The sequence below is a fragment of the Gambusia affinis genome, linkage group LG12, assembly GCF_019740435.1.
Source record: "Gambusia affinis linkage group LG12, SWU_Gaff_1.0, whole genome shotgun sequence".
Taxonomy (NCBI): domain Eukaryota; kingdom Metazoa; phylum Chordata; class Actinopteri; order Cyprinodontiformes; family Poeciliidae; genus Gambusia; species Gambusia affinis.
Genome location: NC_057879.1, coordinates 21,750,488 through 21,773,898, shown reverse-complemented (window position 1 = coordinate 21,773,898; position 23,411 = coordinate 21,750,488). Strand labels below are relative to the sequence as shown.

Here is a 23,411-nt window from a genome sequence, read left to right as displayed (position 1 = left end):
CTTCTTAATACTAGTGTTAGTTGCCTAGTGTCGCTAAAAAGCATCAAACCCAACATTAGAAATGACTGACTTGTGGTCTAGTCTGATACCTGTTATTATTATTATTATTATTATTATTATTATTGTTATTATTATTATTATGTTGTATATTATGTTATTATGTATAATTATATAATTTATTAATTAGCTTCATTAGCCTATCAGAAGTGACCTGATGGGGAACGTTAAAGCGTTCCTTCAGCTTGCTGATTGAGTGAAAAATGTTCTGTTATTGATGAACCTCATATATTAAACGTATTTGAATTGAAAAAATGTAAACATTTGAGCATCACTTGAAGAAAATCCCTCTAGCCCAGGGGTGACAAACTTTAGTCCTCGAGGTCCTGCAACTTTTAGATGAGCCTCTGCTGCACCACCTGAATAGAATAATTAGGTCATTAAGCCTCTGGAGAACTGATCTAGCAGGTGATTAAGCCATTTCATTCCAGTGTTTTGTAGCTGTGGCACATCTAGAAACTGTAGGACAACGACCCTTGAGGACTGCAGTTTGCTACCTTTGCTCTAGCACCAGGACCTTTGTTCTTTTTTCCATAAGCAATCCTCAGTGTATTTTTTACTCGCTATTTAAGTCTTGCTTTTGTCTTTCCCTCAACCTGCAGATTGTGAAACTCCTCCTCCGTCACGGCGGAAACGCTTTCCAGGCCAACAAGCGCGGCGAGCGTCCGGTGGACGTGGCCGACTCCCAGGAGCTGGAGCTGCTCCTGAAAGGAGAGGCGTCGCTGTCCGACCAGGACGACAGCTCCTCAGGTGAGCAGGGGAGGCTTTTACCCAACATCTTCTGTCTTTTTCCTGGGGTTGTTGTTACTCCTTCCTGCCTTTTTGTCTTTCTCTTGGTTGTGTTGTTTTGTTTGCATTTCCTTCTGATTTATATAAATCACTTTGAAGTGTTTCTGAAATTGTGCTGTATAGATAAAATTAGATAACTTTACCGACTCGGGAACCTCAGAGGTTCCTGTATTGTTGTACTTTACAAATATGCCGTAGAACATTGAGGTTTTCCCACATTATTAAACTTTTTCTTCAGACACAAAACAACATTGAAGGTTTTTTTTTTTTTTATTCGGCATGTTGTAGAAAGACTGTCTACCCTCTTGATACAAGGCTTTTAAGGAAATCGATAGTCAATCAATAAGATTACTCAACTTTGAGTTAACTAAATAAAAAACTTTTTGCCACAAACATGAAAAATTTCATTAATTCAATTCAAAAAGTCAAACTCCTATAAAGTCCATTGCATCAAAAACTGATTTATAGCCGTCTTTATTTGTGTAAATTAAAGTGTTTATGGGTCACAGCTTATGAAAAACCAACATTTTGTTTCTCAGAAAGTTAAAAGATTAACTTAAAAGTAATTTTTAATAAAGAAAGGTTTGTTTTGGTCTACACAATCAACTGCAGCTGCTGTCCACATCTTGTGAATGTCCCCAGAATTCTTGTATAGCTTTTGATTCATAATCCTACCACACAGTTTTCCTTCCACTAAACTTTCCATTGATATGTTTGGAGCTGTTGGAGAAATTATGTATTGTAGTCTACTCAATTTCTCTTGGAGGATTTTCATGACTAGTCAGGCATCCATTTCTTTGTATTATTATTATTATTATTATTTTTTATTTTTTAAATGATGCAGTGATGCTCCAAGCTCTTCCCTTCAGATCTCACATGAAAATACAAAAAAAAAAACCCAAGATGTTCCACATGTTTTGGGTAAATGCAAAACTGTACACATATATAAAAATCCTTTTTATCGCTTCGTTAGCTGAAAGCAGGAATCATCAAAATAACAGACTTGTTTGAAGATATGATTTTCACTTTGAGTTTTGAATTTTTGCGACAGTAATCCAGTTTGTTGTAACGCGTCTTTTCCTCCCTGTAGATTCCGAAGACCCGCCGTCCGTCAACCCGTCCAGCGTGGACGACAACATGGAGGACTCCGACACCGAGAAGGAGTCTGACGGCAAACCGGCCACCAAAGCGTCGTCGTCCGTGCCAGGCATGGACGAGTACGAGTTTAAAGACGAGGAAGAGGAGGAGGATCTGAGCAAGGCGCTGAACGACAGGCACATCCCCCGGAGGGAGCTGCGGCAGCGCGAGAAGGAGGACAAAGACAGGAACCACGTGGCAGCAAAACAGAGCAACAAGGCCGACTCGTCCTCAAAGTCCAAGAAGCAGAAAAGCTCCCGCGTCCACTGCAGCTCCGACACGTCCAGCGACGAGATGGAGAGCCTGTCGGAGAAGAGGAACTCCCCGACCTGCTCGCAGAGCTCCGAGAGCCACAAAATGGACACCAGGTTGAAAAAGGACGGCGCCGAGCAGAAGGACAAGGGGAAGGTGAAGAAGAAGACCAAAAGCCAGAACAAAAACAAGGAGAACGAAGAAGACGGGAAGGAGAACAGCAAGACTTTGGTTCTCTCTCTTGCAACGGTGTCGGAAAGCAACGAAAAGGGGCGCGAGGAGGATTCCTTCAAGATGTCCTTCAGTCCTAAAGACGACTCGTCCGTACACCTCTTCCATTTGTCCTCCATCAAGTCTCCAAAGCTGAACCACAGCCTGGCGGACAAGCAGTGTCCGCTGAAACAGGAAAACACCAAGGTGTCCATCAGCGACGGCTCATACAACCACTACTCTGAGGCGGACTTCTGCAGCGAAAGCTCCAGCGCGAAGGGCTGCAAGCACAGGGAGAAGAGCAAGCATCATCAGAAGGAGCCCGGCGTGGACGCAGACGACGGCCGCGCCAGCCCCTGCAAGGACGCCGTCACAGGGAACAGCGTGGACGGCGGCGAGCCGGCGGTGCTGCGGAAGACGGACCTGGACGGGAAGGTGGTGAAGAAGCACAAGCTGAAACACAAGGAGAAGGACAAACACAGGCGGGAGTACGAAGCCGAGCGCAGCCGCCACAGGCAGAAGGAGGCCAGGAAGGACAGCCACCGGAACCTGGAGTTCGACAGGGAGTTCTGGAAGGAGAACTTCTTCAAAAGCGATGAGGCGGATGAGCCGCCGGCGGGGAAAAAGGACGGAGAGGAATCCAGCTCGCTCCAGAAGACGGCGGCGGACTCGTCTCCAGTGAAGGATGAGAGGAACTTGAAGGAGAAGCACTCCGGAGGCAAGGAGAAGAGGCCGAGAGAGGAGCGGGAGAAAGACAAGGCGGTGAAGAAGGAGCGGAAAGAGGAGCGGACGAAGGAGGAGAGTAACGGATCGGGCCGGAGTCCAGAGGAGTCGCTGCAGAACAGCGGTGTGAAAGAAGAAGCAGAGGAGAAACCAGTCACGGCTGATCAGGACCAGCTGGAGCCGTCCGAAAGAACAGCGCGAGACAAACCCGACAAGAGGCTTCCAGGAAAAGAAAAGGATGCAGACAAAATGGAGAAGACTCATCTGGACAAGGAGAAGAAGATTAAACTGGAGCACTTTGACAATTCAGCGGAGCGGTGGAAGGAAAAGGACAGATCCGGAGCTTCCTCTTCACTCTCACCTGGAGATAAAAGCTACAGAGACAACGAGAAGTTAAAGTCTTTATCCGCCACCAAGAAGCACGAAGACGGCAGGAAGAGTAAAGATAAGCAGGAGAAACGGTCCGACAAGGAGTACGGAGGCGGAGATCACAAAGAAAGAGACCGAGCAAACAGCGACAGACGAGGGAAACCGCCGGAGAAGACCGCGGATCACCGCTTGAAAGAGAAGGACTGCGACCGGAAAAAGAAGGACAAAATGAAAGACGGCGGCGTGTCTTCCAGCTCCAACCTGAAGCTACTTCTGGAAGATAAGAGGAGCTATCCGTCTGAGAGCAGCAAGGTCTCATCCACAAAGTCAAAAGAGGAGCCGATGGCGAAAACACCCGAGAAGGATCGGGACCGGCGAGACCGGGAGCGAGACTACGACAGACACAAGGACAAAGAGAGGCACAAAGAGCGCTCCCAGCAGGCCCGCATCGGCAAAGCCAAGTCCTGCGAGGGAGAAGCAGAAAAGAGCAAACCGAAAACCCCGACGGCCTCTCGGGACGCCAAGCCGAAGGAGAAGCGGCTGGTGAACGATGACCTGATGCAGACCAGCTTCGAGCGAATGCTGAGCATGAAGGACCAGGAGATCGAGCTGTGGCATCGGAAACATCTGGAAAAGCTCAAGCAGAAGGAGCGGGAGAGGCTCAGGCAGCGGCCTCTGTGCGACCCGGGAAAGTCCAAACCCAAAGACAGGAAACCGGAGATCTGCCTGAACAAGGAGCTGACGCGCTCCAAAAGCTCGGAGACGTCCGACGTCCACGGCAGAGAAAAGAAAGACGCCAGCGGCAACAGGACGCTGTCTCTGGACGGGAAGAGCGCGCCCTCCCTCAGCGCCAAGGTCATATCCGTGGTGGAAAACTGCCTGAGCAGGTCGCCGCGACCCGAGAGCGACCGCGGCGGCCTCATGTCCCGCTCCGTGTCCCTGGTGTCCGTAGCGAGCTCCGAGGAGTCGTTCCAGGCCACGACGTTGACTCCCAGACACACGGAGTACGACTCGGACATGAACCTGGAGACCTCCGACTCCCAGCAGGCGTTCCTCCAGTCTTCCCTCGTCATCCAAGCCGCCAGGTCGCCGTCCGTCCACGACAGAGACTGCAGCACTCTTCTGGACGCGCCTCAGTCGGTGAAGCACGAACCCCAGCACTTACAGAGCGTCCTGGAGGAAGACCCCAGTCCGTCTGCCGAGGGAGACGGCACGGAGCGTCCGTCCAAGTGTGGCCTTATCGCGTTGGAGGAGCCGAAGACGAAGGAGAGCTCGGAACCCGAAGAGAACCTCAGCGGACATCCGAACCCAAACCCGCCGGCAGAGACTCTCGGAGAAAAGGAGGGAAGCACGGCGGGACTGTCGGCAACCCAAGATCTTCCAAATAGAAACCAGACACTTCCACAAGGCGACGCCTCTCAGGCGGAGCAGAAAAATCCTCTTTCCCCGGATCCGGCCGCACCGAAAGACGAGACCAGTCCGACAGAAACATCACAGGTAGGCCTGACACGGGAACCAGCTAGGAAATATGAAAAGTATTTACTATCCTGTTCATTAGACTTACAAAAACAGTGTCTTCAGTCAGAGGCTTCTTCACATTCACCGTAATACAGACTGCTAGAGGAGATCTTTTCCCTCTACAATAACTCTTTGAAGAATTTTAATTAATACAAGTTACAACAACATTTAATCAATGAAGTATTGTTGAATTTCCCGGACTATAAATTGTCCCAGAAATTATTGTGATTAATTATATTTTCATGTCACAAAATGGCATGAAAGTAATGTGAGAACAGATAATTAAAGATAAATAAACTAGTCTCTTAATGAACATTCAACACTGGAACTGGAAGACGTTTCAATATTAAGTCTTAAGAAAAGGCATACATCACGTCTGAACCGGAAGTGATCCTTGCCACTGAACCGCCATCTTGGTAGGAAGCGCGGAGTAAAGCTTCAACACCAACAAAAAGCAAGAGAACTCAAAAACTGTAATCAAGTAATGAACTTTTGTTGTTCTTAAATTGGATTGGAACGAGGCAGTAGGTAGTTCTAGGCTTACTTATTGTTGTCATAGCAACTCCATTGCAACTGTCATGACAGTTATGGACACCCATCAAGATGGCTGTCGACTACAAAGTTCCCAGAAGTATGAAAAACCTAAAATACAAAAACAAAGGATGCTTAGCCTGGAGGCCCGCCAGGCTTATAAAAACCTGTCTCAGAATTCCCCCGTAAAATTATCCTTTAAAAACAGGAGCTAGTTGAGACCGAAGCACCAGACTGAAGCTTTTATCATCCAATAATTGGTAGAAAAAGAGAAGAAGGATAAAAACGATAACTGGAAATGCTAATTCTAACTTATTATGTGATTTTTGCGACAGGGAGAACGTGTTTGCGGAGAATCGGATCAGCCGCTGACGTCCGGCGAGCCGTCGGCGCTCGAGGACGCAGCGACCTTCCTTCAGAGAGAGACGACGCCGTCTTCCAGCACCGAGACCCAGCAGCCATCGGACCTCCAATCGGAAAACCCTCCTGAGGAGAACATGGCCGAAGGTTCTGACAACCCAACGCCGCCGGACGCGCCGCACAGTCCTCCACCAGAAACCAGTTTGCACATTCCCAGTTCTGCTCCAGCAGAAGAAGAAGAAGAAGACGACGCGTCCGCAGACGATGAAGACAAATTCCAGCCTTCCACTGACAACGTCGGCACTTGTCCTGATGTCCAGATGGAGGACGCGGCGTCCACCGAGACGTCCGACCCCAGAGAGGAGTCGAGCGACGCTCATCAGGGCTCAGAGAGCAGCGCCGCAGCAGAGAGCTCTCCCCTGGACGGGAGCGCGGCCGACACTAACATGGAGACGTCTCCCGAGCCGATGGACGTCACGCCGGCGGACGAAAAGACGGAAACATCGGCGGCCGAAGAGCAGAGCCCGAGGTCGGTCCAGTCGGCACCGCAGACGGACAGCGGCAGCGCCTCGGGCAGCTGCTCGCCGCAGTCCGCCGACCGAGACTCAGACTCCTCCGGAGCGAAGCTGAAAGCCCGACCGGCGGACGAAGACGCCGACGTCCACGTCCCGCACCCACGCAAGAGGAAGATGCCGAAGCCGGCGGCGTCGCCGCTGAGCTCGGCCACCCAGCAGGAGAGAGAGAGGTGTCAGCAGTCGCTGGCGGCCATCGTGGACGCGGTGAAGCTGGAGGAGATCGAGCCGTACCAGACGGAGCGGGCCAACCCGTACTACGAGTTCCTGCACATCCGCAGGAAGATCGAGGAGAAGCGCAAGGTGCTGTGCAACGTGACGCCGCAGCCGCCGCAGTACTACGACGAGTACGTGACGTTCAACGGGTCGTACCTGCTGGACGGGAACCCGCTCAGCAAACTCTGCATCCCCACCGTGAGTCCGAACGGATCACACAGAACCGCAACAGAACCACAACACTGACATGGGACATTTTCTTTCTTTATTCCTTCCTTCTTTCTTTTTTCTTTCCTTCCTTTTTTTCTTTTCTTTCGTTCTTTTTTACTTTCTTTTTTACTTCTTTCTCTTTTTCTTTCCTTTGTTCTTTCCTTCCGTCTTTCCTTATTTTCTTTATGGCTTCTTTATCAAAATCTGAAAAGTGCGTTGTGCATTTTAATCCCTCTGTACTCTTGTCTGATTCTGAAGCACGGTGGTGGCAGTATCATGTTTATTTTTATTTTATAATCATGCAGCTTTTTCCTTCGTCTTCTTCATGTTTCTCCTTCGCATTAAACTGAATAATTGATCAGTTTTCTCTCTAAACATGTTTAGAAAATAATGATCAATAATTAATAATCGTATTTTCCAGATAACTCCGCCCCCTTCGCTTCCTGAGCCGCTGAAGGAAATGTTCAAGCAGCAGGAAGTCGTCCGGATGAAGCTGCGGCTGCAGCACAGCATCGAGCGCGTACGGTTTTTATTTTATCTTTATTAATGTCACCCAGGTTAACTTGACGACCTCCAGCTGACCTTTGCCCCCTCTCGTTTCAGGAGAAGCTGATTGTTTCCAACGAACAGGAAGTGCTTCGGGTCCACTACCGGGCCGCCAGAACACTAGCCAACCAGACGCTGCCGTTCAGCGCCTGCACCGTCCTGCTGGACGCCGAGGTGTACAACATGCCTCAGGACATCCAGGTGAGCCTCTCTCTGACCTCTGACCTCTGACCTGCTGCTCTGGGTTTGAACCTGTCGGGCTTTTGTTGTCAGGGCGACGATGGAAAAACGTCGGTGAGGGATCGGTTCAACGCCCGGCAGTTCATGTCCTGGCTGCAGGACGTCGACGACAAATTCGACAAGCTCAAGGTCAGACTTTCAAAATAAAAGTTCAGGGACTTGTTTTTTTATTTTGGAGGTTTTTCAGAGGAAGAGGAGGGTGACTGATGAAGGTTTTTACTGATCAGGGATGAATAAGAGGCTGGAGGTTTCATGTTATTCACTGAATAATTGATTAAAACTGAAAGGTCAAAGGTCAGACTGAAGGAAGTCGACATATTTCTTTCTTTTATTTTATTTTCTTTCTCTTTTATCTCGAAGGTTTCAGATATTTTTTTCTCTTATTTTTCTGTAGATTCCCAAGAAATTACATATAATCACATATCAATAGTCCTGATTGATTTTCACTTTCAATCCTAAAGTTTCAATTTTATTAATTTTTTTGTTTAATAGAGGAGAAGCAGTTTGCAGCAGTTTACAACAGTTTGCAGAAGTTTACAACAGTTTGCAGCAGTTTATTGCAGTTTGCAGCAGTTTATTGCAGTTTGCAGCAGTTTACAACAGTTTACAACAGTTTTCAGCAGTTTACAACAGTTTGCAGCAGTTTATTGCAGTTTGCAGCAGTTTACTGCAGTTTGCAGCAGTTTATTGCAGTTTGCAGCAGTTTATTGCAGTTTGCAGCAGTTTATTGCAGTTTGCAGCAGTTTACAACAGTTTGCAGCAGTTTACAACAGTTTGCAGCAGTTTATTGCAGTTTGCAGCAGTTTACTGCAGTTTGCAGCAGTTTATTGCAGTTTGCAGCAGTTTATTGCAGTTTGCAGCAGTTTACAACAGTTTGCAGCAGTTTACAACAGTTTGTTGCCCTTAACAGTCAGCTCAGGCTCAAAGGTTGAGCGTAGGGAAGAAACCAAACCAGGTTTGTTTCTCAGACCCGGTTCTGACACGTTTGGTCTTGATATTTGGTTCTGACCCGTTTGGTCCTGTTCCCCCAGACGTGCCTGCTGATGCGGCAGCAGCACGAGGCGGCGGCGCTGAACGCCGTCCAGCGCCTGGAGTGGCAGCTGAAGCTGCAGGAACTGGACCCGGCCACCTACAAGTCCACCAGCATCTTCGAGATCCCCGAGTTCTACATCCCGCTGGTGGAGGTCAACGACGACTTTGACCTGACCCCCATATGAGGCGTCGCCACGGCAACGCCACGGAGCAGCACTTACAGCCGGGTTTTTTGTTTTGTTTTGTTTTTTTTACCAGAACCGGGCCGTGAAGATTTCAAATGTTTTCAAAGTGTTCATACGTTGTGTACAGACTGTGCTCTTAATTTTTTTAACTTATTTTATACATAAAAAAAGAAAATGTGCATTTGTACATAGTCATGTAATTATTGTTTTAAACTGTAAAAAAAACAAAAAGTAAAATAGATATTTTGATTGTAAACTCGTTCCGTCTGATGTTTTAATGGACCAAAGTCGTTTTGTTTTGGATTTTTTATCCGGTCTTCGTCTGTGATGTTCTCGTCGTTCGTTGTTGTTGTTCTTTTCTCTTTTTTCCAAACGTTTCTTCCTTCCTTCCTTCCTTCCACATCTGGAGCTTTACGCCACAGCTGGTGTTTCCTCGACTTTGGCGGTTTTAATGCTGTGCATGCGTTGCGATGTTCTTTATCTTAAAGTACCGTGGACTTTAAATTCGTGAGGTTTTAACTGAAGTGTTCCAGCTCTCTCTCTTTAGTCTTTTTGTTTTTATTTTTTTTATTTTCCACCCCAACATCGTGTCTCTTTCTTCTGGCGGCCTCAGAGCGTCCTCCTGTGTCGTCCATATTGTGTCTCGCGCACATCGAAGTCTGTTGTGGCTTCCAAGAAAAGAAAAGGAAAAAAAAAAAAACACTTTTACAGTTTCGACGTGAGATCACAACAAATCCTATTTTTTCAACATAATGCCTTTTGAACGATAGTTCTAAAAAAAATGTCTATTTTAATATTTACTTGTTACATGACTTGTACATATTTGTAATATATAATTGAATAAATTTTATTTGTTGTGAAATTATATCTTGTGTTGGAGTATTTTTTTATTCAACTGCATAATGATGATGATTATTATTATTATTATTATTATTATTATTATTTTATTGTTATTGTGTGGATGCAGTACACTGATCTGCCAGGAGGGGGCACTGCGGACAGCAATGCAAATTGCTGATGCAGGCCAGATATACAGGACTGAGGTACTGAAGTTTTCTGTTATGTTCTGTTTTTTATTGAAAATAATAAATTTGGAAATTTTGTCTTTTGCTAAATGTTTTTTATGTATTTATGTTAATTATTGTCATTTTCATCCCTAAAATACCAAAATTTCCGCTCAACTTTATTTTTTTTGTAATTTTTAAATATTAAATTATTGATAATTAGATCAGTTACATACTTGAGTAGCTTTTTAACTCTTACTCGAGTAACTTCTTGGTCTACTTTTTACTTTTACTTGGGTAAATATGTTAAACTGGTGGCTATTCGTGTTTGAGTACAATTACTCTGATCGTAAATCATGTTTTTCCAAAAGTGATTTCATTTTATTTCATTGTCTAAATGAATATCGTGGCGATTTAGACAAAAAAAAACACATTACTTTATATCAGGGGTGGGCATTCCTGGTCCTCGAGGTCTCCTGCAACTTTTAGATGTATCTCTACTTCAACACACCTGAGTCAAATCATGAGGTCATTAGCAGGACTCTGGAGAACCTGACTGCACTCAGGAGGTGATTCAGCTGTTGGGTTCAGGTGTGTTGGACCGGGGAAACATTTAAGAATTGCAGCACACCGGCCCTCCAGGACCAGGAGTGCCCACCCATTACTTTAGGAAGTGTTTTGTGTGTTTTTCTTGTCACGTCCTGTGGTCATTTTCTGGTTAAAGCTGCAGTTTCCAGCTGCAGCTGAACACCTGTGGTGCTTCAGCGGCGCACCGCCTTACGAACCAGCCGCCCAGCGGGACGCCCGATCGGCTTCCTCACCTGACGAGGCGCTCCCAAAGCGCCGCCGATAGGAGAGGAGACAAAAGACCCGCAAACTGGGAGGAGAAGAAGAGCCATCACGCAACCCGAGCCAACCCGCTCACGTGTTGGTTTTACGCAGCGCTTTTACGCACGTTTTTTTTTTTTTTTTCTTCCTTCTTCTTTTTCTTGCTCTGAATCCGAGTCTCGGTGCGCTGATTTGGGATCTGTTTGACCTCGGGCGCCGGAGTTTTCTCTCCGCAGAGGCTTCGCTTTGAAAATGGAGCGTGTGCCTTTAAGGCGCCCGACTGCCTGTCGCTTTGTGCTGCGGAGAGACTGACGCCCTCTGGACACAGTGGACACCGGAGCGGCGGCGGATCACCATCCCGGAGGAGTTCAAAGAGAAAACCACCTCCGCCTCTTACAACAAACCCAACCTGGAAGCTTATCGACTGCGTTCAGGTGAGTTTAAACACCTTTTTAATCGGTGCTGCTGCGCTTGCGTGCGAGTGAAACTTAAAAAAAGAGAGAGCGAGAAAAAGAGAGAGAGAAGAAAAAGCAGAAAGGCGCTCGGGAATGAGGGAGCTAATGTCCCTCACATGTTTTCTCTTCGTCATGTGGAGACGATGTATGGAAAAAAAAAGTGTATGTGTGAAAGTGCAACGCACCACACACACCACACACACACAGAGTCAGAAAATGGATGCAGGCAGCTGATGTTGCCAGATGTGTTGCGCACATTGTTATTCCTTAAAAAGAGGGAAAAAGCAGCGCTGGATTTGAATGAGATGAGACTGCGGGCCTTTCCTTCTCTCCCCTTCTGCAGAAATCAGAGTTTAGCTGCGATTTCCACCAAATTTACAGGACAATCAGCTCCCGCCGCTCCACCTTTTCACATTTAAAGTCCGGTTCGCGGCGCAGAGAGAAAAGAGTTTCGACCTGAAACAAACTGAACGTTTTAGAAACAACTGAAATAAAATGTTTCTATTTACATCCACGAACTTTGATCCATTTAACTTTGGTTTTTCTGCGACAAATCAATTAAAATTAATTAGCTAACAATTTTAAAGCAAATCTGTTCTTGTGAACTTGCGCTCAGCCTGTCATGCTTTGACTAGACCATTCTAACTCGTGAAGACGCTTTGACCTAAACCGGTGGTGTTCCAGACATTTGATTCAAATGATTGCTAATGGAAAACATCCCCACAGCATGATGCTGCCGCCACTTTGCTTCACAGTGCAGCAGCTGAAACTCTGAGTTGCTTTTGAACAGGAATCACTGGAACTTTGACCAAAATAGTCATGGTGACTGTTTGATGTTTTTGTTACTTTTTATTTGTCTGTTTTTATGAGATAAAGCACCTTGAGCCGCTGTGATTGATTGATTATCCCTAAAAGGTTAACCACTTAAGCTTTTTTAGGCAACATTAAAAACACATTAAACAAACAAATAATTCAGTTTCATTTTTAAATCAGAAATTTTTTTTAGGAAAAGATGCTTGACAGGAGTTGAAAGAAACTCTTAAGGTGTTTTGGGTGGATCAGATTTACAAATAAATCAGATTTCTTTTTATCTTAAATATTAAATGTTTTTATTTTTGTACAGTTTTGGCTTAATTACTGCTCTGAGTGGGTTGTTCTTTCAGCAAATGGCCTATTTTTAAAGTCTATATAGTCCAATTAATGGTTAATTGATTACTAAATTAGTTGACGATTATTTTAATAATTTATCGCTTCAGCCAAATGTAAAATGTCTTGTTTATTTCCACAAAATGGCCTTTTGTTGAGTTTTTATACTCCAGTTTACAGTTGTTTGATTGCTAAATTAGCAGAGAATTTTAAATAGATGGCAGTGTTGTAGTGAACACCACCCGACCCGAGTCAAGACCAGCGCCCCGCGCTGCATGACACAATAAAATGTGAAATATCATCGAAATTGAGAATCAACTTGATCTGAAAGATTCACATTCCCATAAAAACACCTAGATATTAAATACTTAGAGATGAAATACATTTAACCAGTATTAAAAGCAGAACAAACTCTCTGTTGTGCTCATCTAAAAAGATAACGCCCTGGGCATGTGCCCATATCCTTCACGTCAGAAATGTCTGCAACATTAAACATCGAGGCAACGCACTGAAAGCACAACACTGTGAACAAAAACTATCAAAGAGCAATGCTCGTGCTCTTTCGTTCTTATTTTATTTATTTGCTAATTAAATAAATATCAATGTATATAATTAAATAAAATAGTGATGGCTACTGCAGTACAAGAACAAAGAACGGCTCTCAGTGAGGCTCCAGTCCAATCTTCCCACCAAATTGCCTTTTTTGAGCCCATATACTCCAGTTGACAATTAATCGATTACTAATTCGGTAATCGGTTAATCAGATTGTCAGTTTTAAATTTGATTTCTTCAAACTTTATGAAACTTTTTCAGACATTTTTCTTATTTTGGCTGCTTTGAAATGAAAACCTGAATAAAAACGCTGCTGTTGACGCTCTTTGTGCTTCAAGGTGTTTTCCCGTCGCGCGCTGGTGAGACCGTCAGGATGAGGTCCGCTCGGCTGATCCTCGCCGCCACGGCAGCGCTGCTCTTCCTCCTGGCCGGACTCTCTCTGACCTCCGGCTGCAACAAAGCCCTCTGCGCCAGCGACGTCAGCAAGTGCCTCATTCAGGTGAGGCCTTAAATCCTGGCCACAGATCGCGAGCGAAACGGAGGGATGATTGTGGGGTTGGAATCTTCTGAGCAGATTAAAGCAGCAAAACGCAGCCAGGATTTTTGATTCTCTCCACGTGAACGGTGAATAAGAGCCACAAAGAAGCTTCACAGTGAACTTTCCTTCTTCATAACGGAGAACAAGCTGCCATCTGCAGTGAGGAATGCAGATCACTTCCTCGGAAAAGATGGAGGGAAGCAGAAATGTTTATTGTCTGAACTCCACCTGAACCATTTTCTAAATTAAAATCCTACTTGTTCCTCTGGTTCTGTGAAAAATTTCCCTTTTCTAACGTCATCCTGTCTGAAGCCAGAGGAAAGTTTTATACAAGGCTGTAACGATTAATCACAATTAATCAATTATTGAGATAATTGTCAGCTAATTTAGTAATTGATTAATCAATAACTAGAGAAAAATCTCATTTGCTAAAAGAAGCATTAGATTTTTTTATATGGGGTGAAATGATTAATCAGATTAATAGCAATTAATCAATGATTGAAATAATCTGCAACTAATTTATGCAACGAGAACCACTGAAAAAAAGACGCTAAAACCTCTAAAGAAGACTGAACGCAACTTCCTTCTTCAGGAAATGTAAACAAAAATGGAGTTACGTCAGATTTTCTCCTGCTAGTTTTGGCATCGCATTTGTTCGACTTGTATTTACCCAGAATGCATTATGCTGTTGTCCACTTCCTTCTTTTGGAGCAGTCTCCGGTCCACTTGCGTCCACATATGCATTCAAACCGCATCAAAGTTCAGTTCAACCAAACCAAGAAAGAGGTTTTTAGGCAACTAAAAACCCACATCGCAGTTCGATTGTCCATTCACACCTCCCTACACGAACCGGACTTTCTAGGCAAACGAACTAGAATTGGATTAAAGCAAACTGAACGACTGGTGTGAATGCACCCATAGAACTCTGGGCCGTTTGCCCAGAAGGTCCGGTTTGTTAGGGGAGATGCGATGTGTAATCAAACTGTGATGAGGACCAAAAAAACAAACTTTGGTCCACCTAAAAACATCAGCCTTAGTTTGAACGTCCAGCAGACCGGAGACCACTCCAAAAACAGGAAGTGGACTACAGCACAGAGCATTCTGGGTAAATACAGCTAAATCAAACATGCTAGCCTAGCTCTAGCGGGAGAAATGGCTTCTTGTTGAAAAAGGAAAGAGAAATCTAACTACCTCAAAAATCTCTCTTCTCCATTTTTGCTTACGTTTTGTGAAGAAGGGAGTTGCATTCATGTCTTCTTCTGTTTTTCATTTTGTTTCCTTCAGTAGCTTTCGATGCAGTGCCCCTACAGGCGAGGAGGAGAGCAGGTTTTTACAAGATTTTAGTTACAAATGTTGCAATTTTTGTCCTCAATCGATCCAAATCTACCGGAGAATCAGATGTGAAAACAGCCTAAGAGTTCATCTCTGGTCCATTTCTTCATCACATCAGCAGTCTTCCTCTCTTCAGCTCTTCCAGTTGACTTCTTTCCAATGATCATAACGAGCTCTGCAGCTCTTGCGACCTCGCTGACACTGACTTGCTAGCTGCCAGAGACAAGAGTGACGGCTTGTGTCTGTGAAGGAGAAACTTCTCCGCCTGCAGAGGCTCTAGATGGTCCGTGTTGCTTGTGATTAGTTGGATCTGCTGTCTGGAGCTCGCTTTTCACGCTCTACTGCCACTTCCACTCATTTGTCTGGATTCTCTAAAACCCCCGAGGGTGGGAGGTCGGAGTAGGTCAGCAGGAGGTGTGTGTGTGTGTTGTACTTTTAGGAACTTGAGCAGGGTTGTGGGGTGGGGCAGCAGGTTTCAAGACATTTCACTCTCTGACAGTCGTTCAGGAAGACGCATGTTCACTTTCCAACGCGCCGCTCTCTGCAGCGGCTGCACTTTGACTGATGGCTGGGTTTCCTCTTGAGAGCAAGAGAAGCCAAATAAGAGCTTTTTAAGATGACCTCATCTGTCTCGGCATGGACGTTGCTGTTGGACGGTAATAGCCGCTCATGCCGTCTAGCTTGTTTGCTCATTTTTCAAATGGTTATCATCCAAGCTACACATGTTCAACATAAAGTTACAACCTGCAAACTTAAAAATAAACTAAACTCAGGATGACCGACGAGAGAATATTTCTACGTTCCAAGTTGGAAAAGTTGCCCAAGTTTCTCTGGTTTAAAATCCAACATGGCTGCCCAGGCTATGGTGTATATAGTGAAGGTTTCAAAACTATTTAACCCCTAAAAGGTGACCTATTACGCTTCCTTGTACAGGTTAGGATAGGTAAAATGTTTAGAACAGTCATTTTTAGATGTTCAAATTTTAGTCTGGATTGTTATGATTATTTTAAGTTACATTTTTAGAAAATAAGGAGTATTTCTGATTAATAAAACGTGGCTTTGTGTGCTGTGTATGTAGTAAAGGGCTCAGATCTTGATCAGAGCTTTAAATGTTGTTTTTGGTTGGTTTGGTGTGCGTTATTACCAGATCCAAATTTAGGAATGATTTTAACGCATCTTTTTATGCTTCAAACTGACAAAACTAAATTTTTTATAGGTTTATTTGATTATCAGCATTTAGCTAGTATTTTCCTCTTGGCGCCAATGGAAACAGCAGGGGCGTACTTAGTTTTTACTTGACTCTATTCAAAATAAAAAACACTTTTTCTATAAATATACACCTTAGTTTGTTTTTATTTGCTTGCAAAGTTGCTTGTTGCTAACTTTATCCTGATAGCTAAAGCGCTAAGCTAGCCGATGTTAGCAGCACCTTAATTTCTCGTTTTCTTTTAAGAAAATAGGGAGCATTTTTGGTTAATAAAACGTGGCTTTGCGTGCTGTGTAGTTTTATTTTTTACAACACCACCTTTAAGAGGTATAATTAGCGGAGGGATACGGTCTTGATCGGAGGTTTAGGGGCAGAGAGCCGGTGATTATGCGAACTGTGTGTGGGTTTTTTGCAATCCCTCGCTGCTGAGTCATTTCTGAGTCTTTTATCATCGCTGAGGGTGTTTACACGGAGGAGACGGTTCCTGAAAGGATGAGAGGGAAGCTGTGTGGAGAAACAACACGGAAAGGAAAGGAGAGCAAAACAAAACGAGGGGGAAAGGCAGGAGGAAAGTTAGGGGGTAACTTTCTGCTCCGCTCTGTTCTCCAGGTGTTTTCTTGCCCCTCTCTCCTCCCGTTCCTCCCCCATTATTGTCGTGACCTTGACGTGGAGGAATGTGCTCCCTGCTCCAAGCCGAGAGGGAGGAAAAAAGAGCTCCTCCGGCGCCGTTTAATCCCACCAACAAGGTTTTACTTTTGTCTCCTTCAAAGTCGAACCACTCCGAAGTGAAATGACACAGTTTGTTCTCTGATTCCTGTAGAAGTTTCCAGAAGCGCTGCGTCTCAAACTGGAAACTTTGATTTCTCATTAACCTACCAAACAGACATCTTGTTTACTCCAGTTTATCGCCTACTTTTACCTTAAGATTTAATATATGTTTGTTTTTTGTTGTTGTTGTTGTTGTTGTTTTTTTTTTTTAAATATCTGTGACTTAGCGTGAAAGTTTAAATGGTGGACGGACGTTTTAAAGTGGCTTTTGTGGCTGTTTGAGTCATGGATATCTCGCCATCTGCACCTCGGTTGTTGAGTTTCTGGGTTTAACAGGAGGTTAAGTTAATACGATGTGACTCATGAGGTAAAACGGAGCAAAACTCAGGAGCTGTTGCCTCATGAAGGACTGCAGCTGCAGAGCTAATAAAAGGATGTGTTCACAACACCAACCTTTTCAAGCATCGTCACTTTAAACGGCAAACTTCTCTGATGTACTTTTAAAAAATACAAAGTACAACGCAGTATTGGCTCCAGACTAAGATTTTAAAATTTATTAAACAAGAAAAAGTCATAATGTTACCAGACTACCGTTCTATTAATATGAGAATAGAGATGTACTAGAATAGTCGTTATAATATGAAAATAAAGTTGTAATAAGATAAAGTCATATTACGAGAATAAAGTTTAAATGGTAAAACAATCAAGCTATTCAGAGAATAAAGTTGAATAAAACAAAATAAAGTCTTTATATTATGATAATAAATCTGTAATAAGAGAATAAAATCATATGAGAACAAACTCGTAATACAAACATAAAGCCCTTAAAAGTTGTAATAATATGAAAATAAATTTGTAATAACACTAGAATAAAGTCATATTATGAGAATAAATTTTAAATAATTCGAGAATGAAGTTGTAATAAAATGGGAATGAAATCATAACATGAAAATAAAGTAATAACAGTAGAATAAAATCACATTACAGGAATAAAGTCAAAATAATACTAGATTCAAGACATTTGGAGAATAAAATTATAATATGAGAATAAAGTCAATGGCAATAAAATTTTTATAGTATTAGAATAAAGTCACATTATCAAAATGAAGTCAAAATAATACATGAATAAAGCCATTCAGAGGACATAGTTTTTAGATGAGTAAGGTTGTAATAATACAAGAATAACATTGTAATAATATGAGAATGAAGACATCACACTACAGGAATAAAGTTGTATGACAATAAAGTCAAAGTTATATAAGAATAGTCATATTAATATGAGAATAAAGGCAACAGAGTAAATTGCTGAGATTCCTACAGCACATGAAGTAAAAAAATCCAAATATTTAATAAACTGTAAGATGAAAGGCGGCTACCTGCGTAAGTATATTTTTAATGAACTAGTAATACATATTCTTGTTAGAAAAGACAGTTTTATGTAACACGGAAAACATGTTTGGTTCTATACTTTCCACTGCAGTCAGATTAATATCATAATAAACAGCAATTATTCCTGAAAAGAGTCCTGAATGTTGCTCTGAGCTTCATTTTCTCCTGCGCCGCCTTAAAGAAGACAGACCTGAACGAATATGAAGGCGAACGTGTTGAGACCTGCTGTGGAAAAGCTGTTTCTGCTGATGTTTTCCTGATTTATCATCGTCTTCGTCTCTCATTCTTTTTTTACAGACGTCTCATTCAAATTACTGTTGTTCATGAGCATTTTATCGCAGTTTTTCTTAAAAACTTAATTTCTGTGGCATTATTTACCAGCAATCAGAGTCTGCAGTGAAACTAATCTGAGCGCATATATTTACATAAACGAACAATAATTTCTGTTGTTGAGCGTTTATATATCACATTCAATCATTAAATTTGCGTCTGTCACACTCTCTGCTCTAACGTTGCTGCTTCTCATGTATGGAAGACCAAACATATCAAAATTGTGTGACTTTACTATTGTAATATTGCGAGTTTATCATTGTAATATTACGAGTTTATAATCGTAATATTATGACTTTATTATTACAATATTATGACTTTATTACCAGAATATTACGACTTTATTCTTGTAATATTGTGACTATCGTAATATTGCAAATGTATTATCATAATATTACAACTTTATTATCGTAATATTACGACTTTAACACGATATCAACTTTTTTTTTTGCAAGATCACGATTTTGATTTTGTAATTTTATGTATTTTTTGTTTTTTGTTAGCCTAATTCTGCGTCGTACCTTAAGTTTTGTTGCTCTGAAGCAGAAATGCCTCTTGAGGTCTTTGTGGTGTTCTTAAGCATGTTGTGTGTGTGTTTTCTTTTTCTCATGCGTGTTTCCATTCACTCCCTGCAGGAGCTGTGCCAATGCCGCCCCTCCGATGGAAACTGCTCTTGCTGCAAAGACTGCATGCTGTGTCTGGGAAACCTGTGGGAGGAGTGCTGCGATTGCGTTGGTAGGTGCAGCTGATGCGTGTGTTCGCTGTTCGCCTCAGTTGGTTCACGTCAGACGGGTTCACTAAATCTATTCTAACAAAAGAGGAAGTCAGATTGGTGGATAACATCACTCCAGCTGGGTCTGCCCCTACACTTTCAATAAAATACAATAAATAACCCTAAAGAAACTTCAACACAGTGGGTCCCAATGAGCAGTTAGCAGCGGCTAACAGTTGTAAAGTTAAACATAGCTAAACCGCAGAACATTAATGATGAAAACAGTTAAAAACATTTCAGAAATCTAGCAAAATTACTCATGAAACAATGTATATGATTAAATGTGCCTAAAACATATGTTTAATTATAATATTTATTTAAAAAAACCACGGCGCTGACCCTAATCCATACTACTACAGTTTACCAACAGAAAAAGGGGGCGGAGCTGTCAGATACTGGTTGCTATGGTAACCACCAACTGCCAATAGCAGCAAATTGAATATGCCAATAAATGTCAGGAGAAACAACTTCTGGCCAAAACAAAATAAATTAAAAGAATAATTAAACAAATTTTGACAAATCCATCTCTTGTCCTTCAAATACCAAAATTTCCACTTAATTTTATATTCTGGTCTGTCTGATTATGTAATTTTTAAATATTTGATCAGTAACTCAGTACTTGAGTGAACGTTTATCCAAATAGGCCTACTTTTTTACTAATTTCTTGAACGGCTACTTTTTACTTAACTGTTTGAGGAAAAATATGTTAAAATAGTTCTACTTTTACTTTAGTAGGATTTTTGGGTAAACTACTCACTTCTAATGGAATGTCTGTAGATTTCTTTAACTTACTTTGTGCAAAAAAATTCAAAGATCAGATTTCAGACACAGACATGTTTTAAGAAGAAGAAGTCAGATCTCCTCTGACTCTGGAGATCACAGATCTCTCAGATCCACGCTGACTGACAGATATTGCTCCACTTACTGACATGGAGGCTTTATTAAAACGCTTTCATGTGGAAAAGAAGAACAAGGATCTGAGCGCCACGCTCTGCTGCTGCAGCAGCTGCTGCGGCGCAGATGTTGGAGCGCTGTTTTTCCTCCTGGACGGGGCTTTTACAGCCCTCCGAGGAGATGTTGTCGCTCTGAGCAAATACATTGTCTTCCTTCATGTTTTCTTGGCTTTTTTACTGTCCGTTTTCCACTTGCAGCAAATTATCTGTGCCAAACGCCGACTGCTTTGAAGTGTGAGTGTTTAGATGATCTGGGGGGGAAAGATTTAGGAGGCTGGTTAGAGGAGCTTGGATTTAAAAAATGCAGGGAGGGAGTGGAGCAGCCATGAGTGTGTTTTATCTAAAACATCTGCTCTGGGTCTGCTTTTAGCGTCGGTTTCTGATCCAAATCCTCTGTCAAACTCCGTCCCCCATTAAATGATTTACTCATTAGCTGTAATTCACTTGGACTTGTTGCACAGGGTTGGGAGATCATATCTGGGGATGTGGGGACTTGCTTCTGTGTTGAAATTAAACGAAGTGTTAAACAGACCTTAATTGAGATGAGACTTTTTTTCTCTCTTTTTTTTTCTTTTTTTACAGTGCTGTGGGTTTCCAAAACCAACCCTTTTGAGTTTAAAGGGGACGATAATGCTGCCTTGACCAGGTTAGGATAGGCCAGGGATGTCCAAAGCTTACGCAGTTAAGCTAGTGAGGGATTAATCTGATTTAAATATTTTAGCACGTTTTAGCATTAGCAATTAAACGTCTTTGAAAAGCATCAGTGGAGCTTCCTGTGAGAACGCAGCAAGTGGTTTCTGGATGGTAAGCCAAAAACAAAACTCTTATCTTTTTCAGAGCCGCTGTACAGCACACATAGTAGTAAAACTAGCTGACCAAACTTTCTGAAGTTCTGCTGGGGTTGCTAGGTAACGGGCGGAGCTCTTCTGGGGTTGCTAGGTAATGGTGCAATTCCTGTGGAATGGAAATTTTTTTGGAAGCAGTTGAGACCCAAATGGAAGTACAAAATGTCTTGAAAGGTTGCTTTTAAAACGGTTTGTGGAGGCAGAAATGTTTTTCTCTGACGCGTCTCCCTTTGTCAGGGATGTGTAACCCCAAGAACTACAGCGACTCTCCTGCCACCTCCAAGAGCACGGTGGAGGAGCTGCACCGCCCCATCCCCTCGCTGTTCCGCGCCCTGACGGAGGGCGACGCGCCCATCAACATGATGGTGGTGTCCTTCCCTGTGGCGGAGGAGTTCACGCACCACGAGAACCTGGTTTCCTTCCTGGAGTCGCTCAACAGCCAGCCGCAGAACGTGTCGGTGCCCGGGAACAGCATCCACACCGGCATCGATCCTCACGGTAAAGCATGTTTCTTCTCACCTCGTTTCTCAAAATAGGGGGCGGGGGGCCATTTTGACACACCTGGACTGAATTTTGTTTTGGGTTTTTTTGCGGCCCCTCGACCTCAAATCATAAATGAATTGGGATAAAAGTACGACTTTTACATCAAAATCTACTCAAAAAAAATTTGGTATTCAACACAAAGTGATCATCTTTTCCAAGCTTTCTGATTTCTTTCTGTTGTCATGGTAACTAGGATCACATCATCTTGTTGCTTTTAATTGCTGTGTATATTAAAACCGCAGTTTGTGGTTTTCTAGAACTCTTCATTATTGTCAATTTATTTTCAAACTTGGAGGAAAAGCAGGTCGGCCAATAATGTCGGACCATTTTAAGTTTTTAAGTTATTATATATGATTAATGTTAAGTAGCTTGTATTGAGTCTTAAGAGATTTTCCTGTATAAATAAATAATAATTTAATCGTATATTTAAATATTTCTGTGTATTTTCCCAACACTACTCTAAGTTTTTCAGTGTTTTTATATAGAGAATCTGTCGGACCAGCTCTGATAATGCAGAGCTTCAGTTTTTTCCATGTTTTTGTTTTAGTTTGCTGCTATTTGTTGGCGTTTCACTCTTAAACCAAAGTTACAGCATTCCCACAAAGCTCAGCAGTTAACTCATTACACCGGACCAAAACACATGGCCTCACTTAATTACAGCAAACCCATCAAGTAAAAGTAGAAACACTGAGGGCTAAAGGTAATTATGTGTTCTTGTGAACCATGTTTTGCTGAATCCGTGACTCAACCTGCTTCCTTTCCTTCCAGAGAAAATGTGCACGGTGGTTTACTTTGACGACTGCGTCTCCATTCGTCAGTGCAAGCAGTACTGTGAGTCAATGGGCGGATCAAAGTACCGCTGGTTTCACAACGCCTGCTGCCAGTGCATCGGCCCAGAGTGCCTGGACTACGGCAGCAAGGCCGTCAAGTGCTTGAACTGTCTCTTCTGACCTAAACCGATCCGATCCAATCTCTGGGCACATGTTGGCACCAAAAGACTAAGGGAAGAGAAACCCATCACTGTTATATGTTAGCATTCCTCAGTAACCATGTAAAATAAACCCCCGGCTCCTCCTCCTGCAAATTGTTTTTTATTCTGCTGTTACTGTATATTTTTAGATATGTCTTCCATAGTGTGTTTTTTACTAGAGGTGTATATGAATAATGTATTTTTGCAATTACTGTCAGCAAAATCCCAGTCTTGTACCAAATAAACATAAGATTTGGTAACATAAGTGTTTGTGTATCAAAGGCTAGTCTCAATTGAACAGAATTAAACCTTGATTATCCATTTTTCACTGCTTTTAAAGCTGCAATGTGTAACTTTCATAAAAATATTTTCTACATATTCATTGAAACTGTTATGCTGTGACAGAACATTATGAGATAGATCTGTAAAAAAAAAAAGAGCTTCTTTCTCCCAGCGGTAACTAGAAACAACCAATCAGAGCCAGGAGGCGGGGCTTAGCGCTGTCAATCACCCTTCATGTGGCACCACTGAATTCAAAGGCTAGTAAGCATGGCCAACAATAATGTTGGATAAATGGTTTTCCTGTAACTTTAAGGTGTTTATCTTCCATTTGCATATTTACAAGTACATGACATTGATTGACAGCGCTAAGACCCTCCCTCTGTTTGTGACTGGTTGTTTTTGGTCAGAGTGATACATTTTTTCAGATGGCAATAGCAGCTCAGGGAGAGTATCTGTCTCAAACTCACAACATAGTAACAATTTAACAAATGTAAACAAAAAAAAAACTAAATATTTTTAAAATAAAAGTTGTACACTGCAGCTTTAAAAG

General features: G+C 42.8%; 2 protein-coding genes across 2 annotated transcripts in view; both read left to right on the top strand.

The window, feature by feature from the left end:
- ankrd12 (ankyrin repeat domain 12) overlaps window positions 1–9,812 on the top strand; it is a 52,880-nt gene extending 43,068 nt beyond the window's left edge. Inside the window, exons 7-13 of the mRNA XM_044133649.1 lie at window positions 660–807; window positions 1,937–5,034; window positions 5,922–6,932; window positions 7,366–7,464; window positions 7,548–7,691; window positions 7,764–7,859; window positions 8,762–9,812. Coding sequence (XP_043989584.1) covers window positions 660–807; window positions 1,937–5,034; window positions 5,922–6,932; window positions 7,366–7,464; window positions 7,548–7,691; window positions 7,764–7,859; window positions 8,762–8,947 — 4,782 coding nt within the window. The 3' untranslated portion in view covers window positions 8,948–9,812. The remainder of the gene's footprint in view (window positions 1–659; window positions 808–1,936; window positions 5,035–5,921; window positions 6,933–7,365; window positions 7,465–7,547; window positions 7,692–7,763; window positions 7,860–8,761) is intronic.
- A 699-nt stretch (window positions 9,813–10,511) lies between these two features.
- Window positions 10,512–22,844, top strand: twsg1a (twisted gastrulation BMP signaling modulator 1a). Its single transcript, XM_044133648.1, has 5 exons — window positions 10,512–11,213; window positions 13,271–13,431; window positions 19,132–19,231; window positions 21,304–21,564; window positions 22,378–22,844. The coding sequence occupies exons 2-5, from the start codon at window positions 13,306–13,308 to the stop codon at window positions 22,557–22,559; spliced, it is 669 nt and encodes a 222-aa protein (XP_043989583.1). The 5' UTR covers window positions 10,512–11,213; window positions 13,271–13,305; the 3' UTR covers window positions 22,560–22,844.
- The last annotated feature ends 567 nt before the right edge of the window (window positions 22,845–23,411 follow it).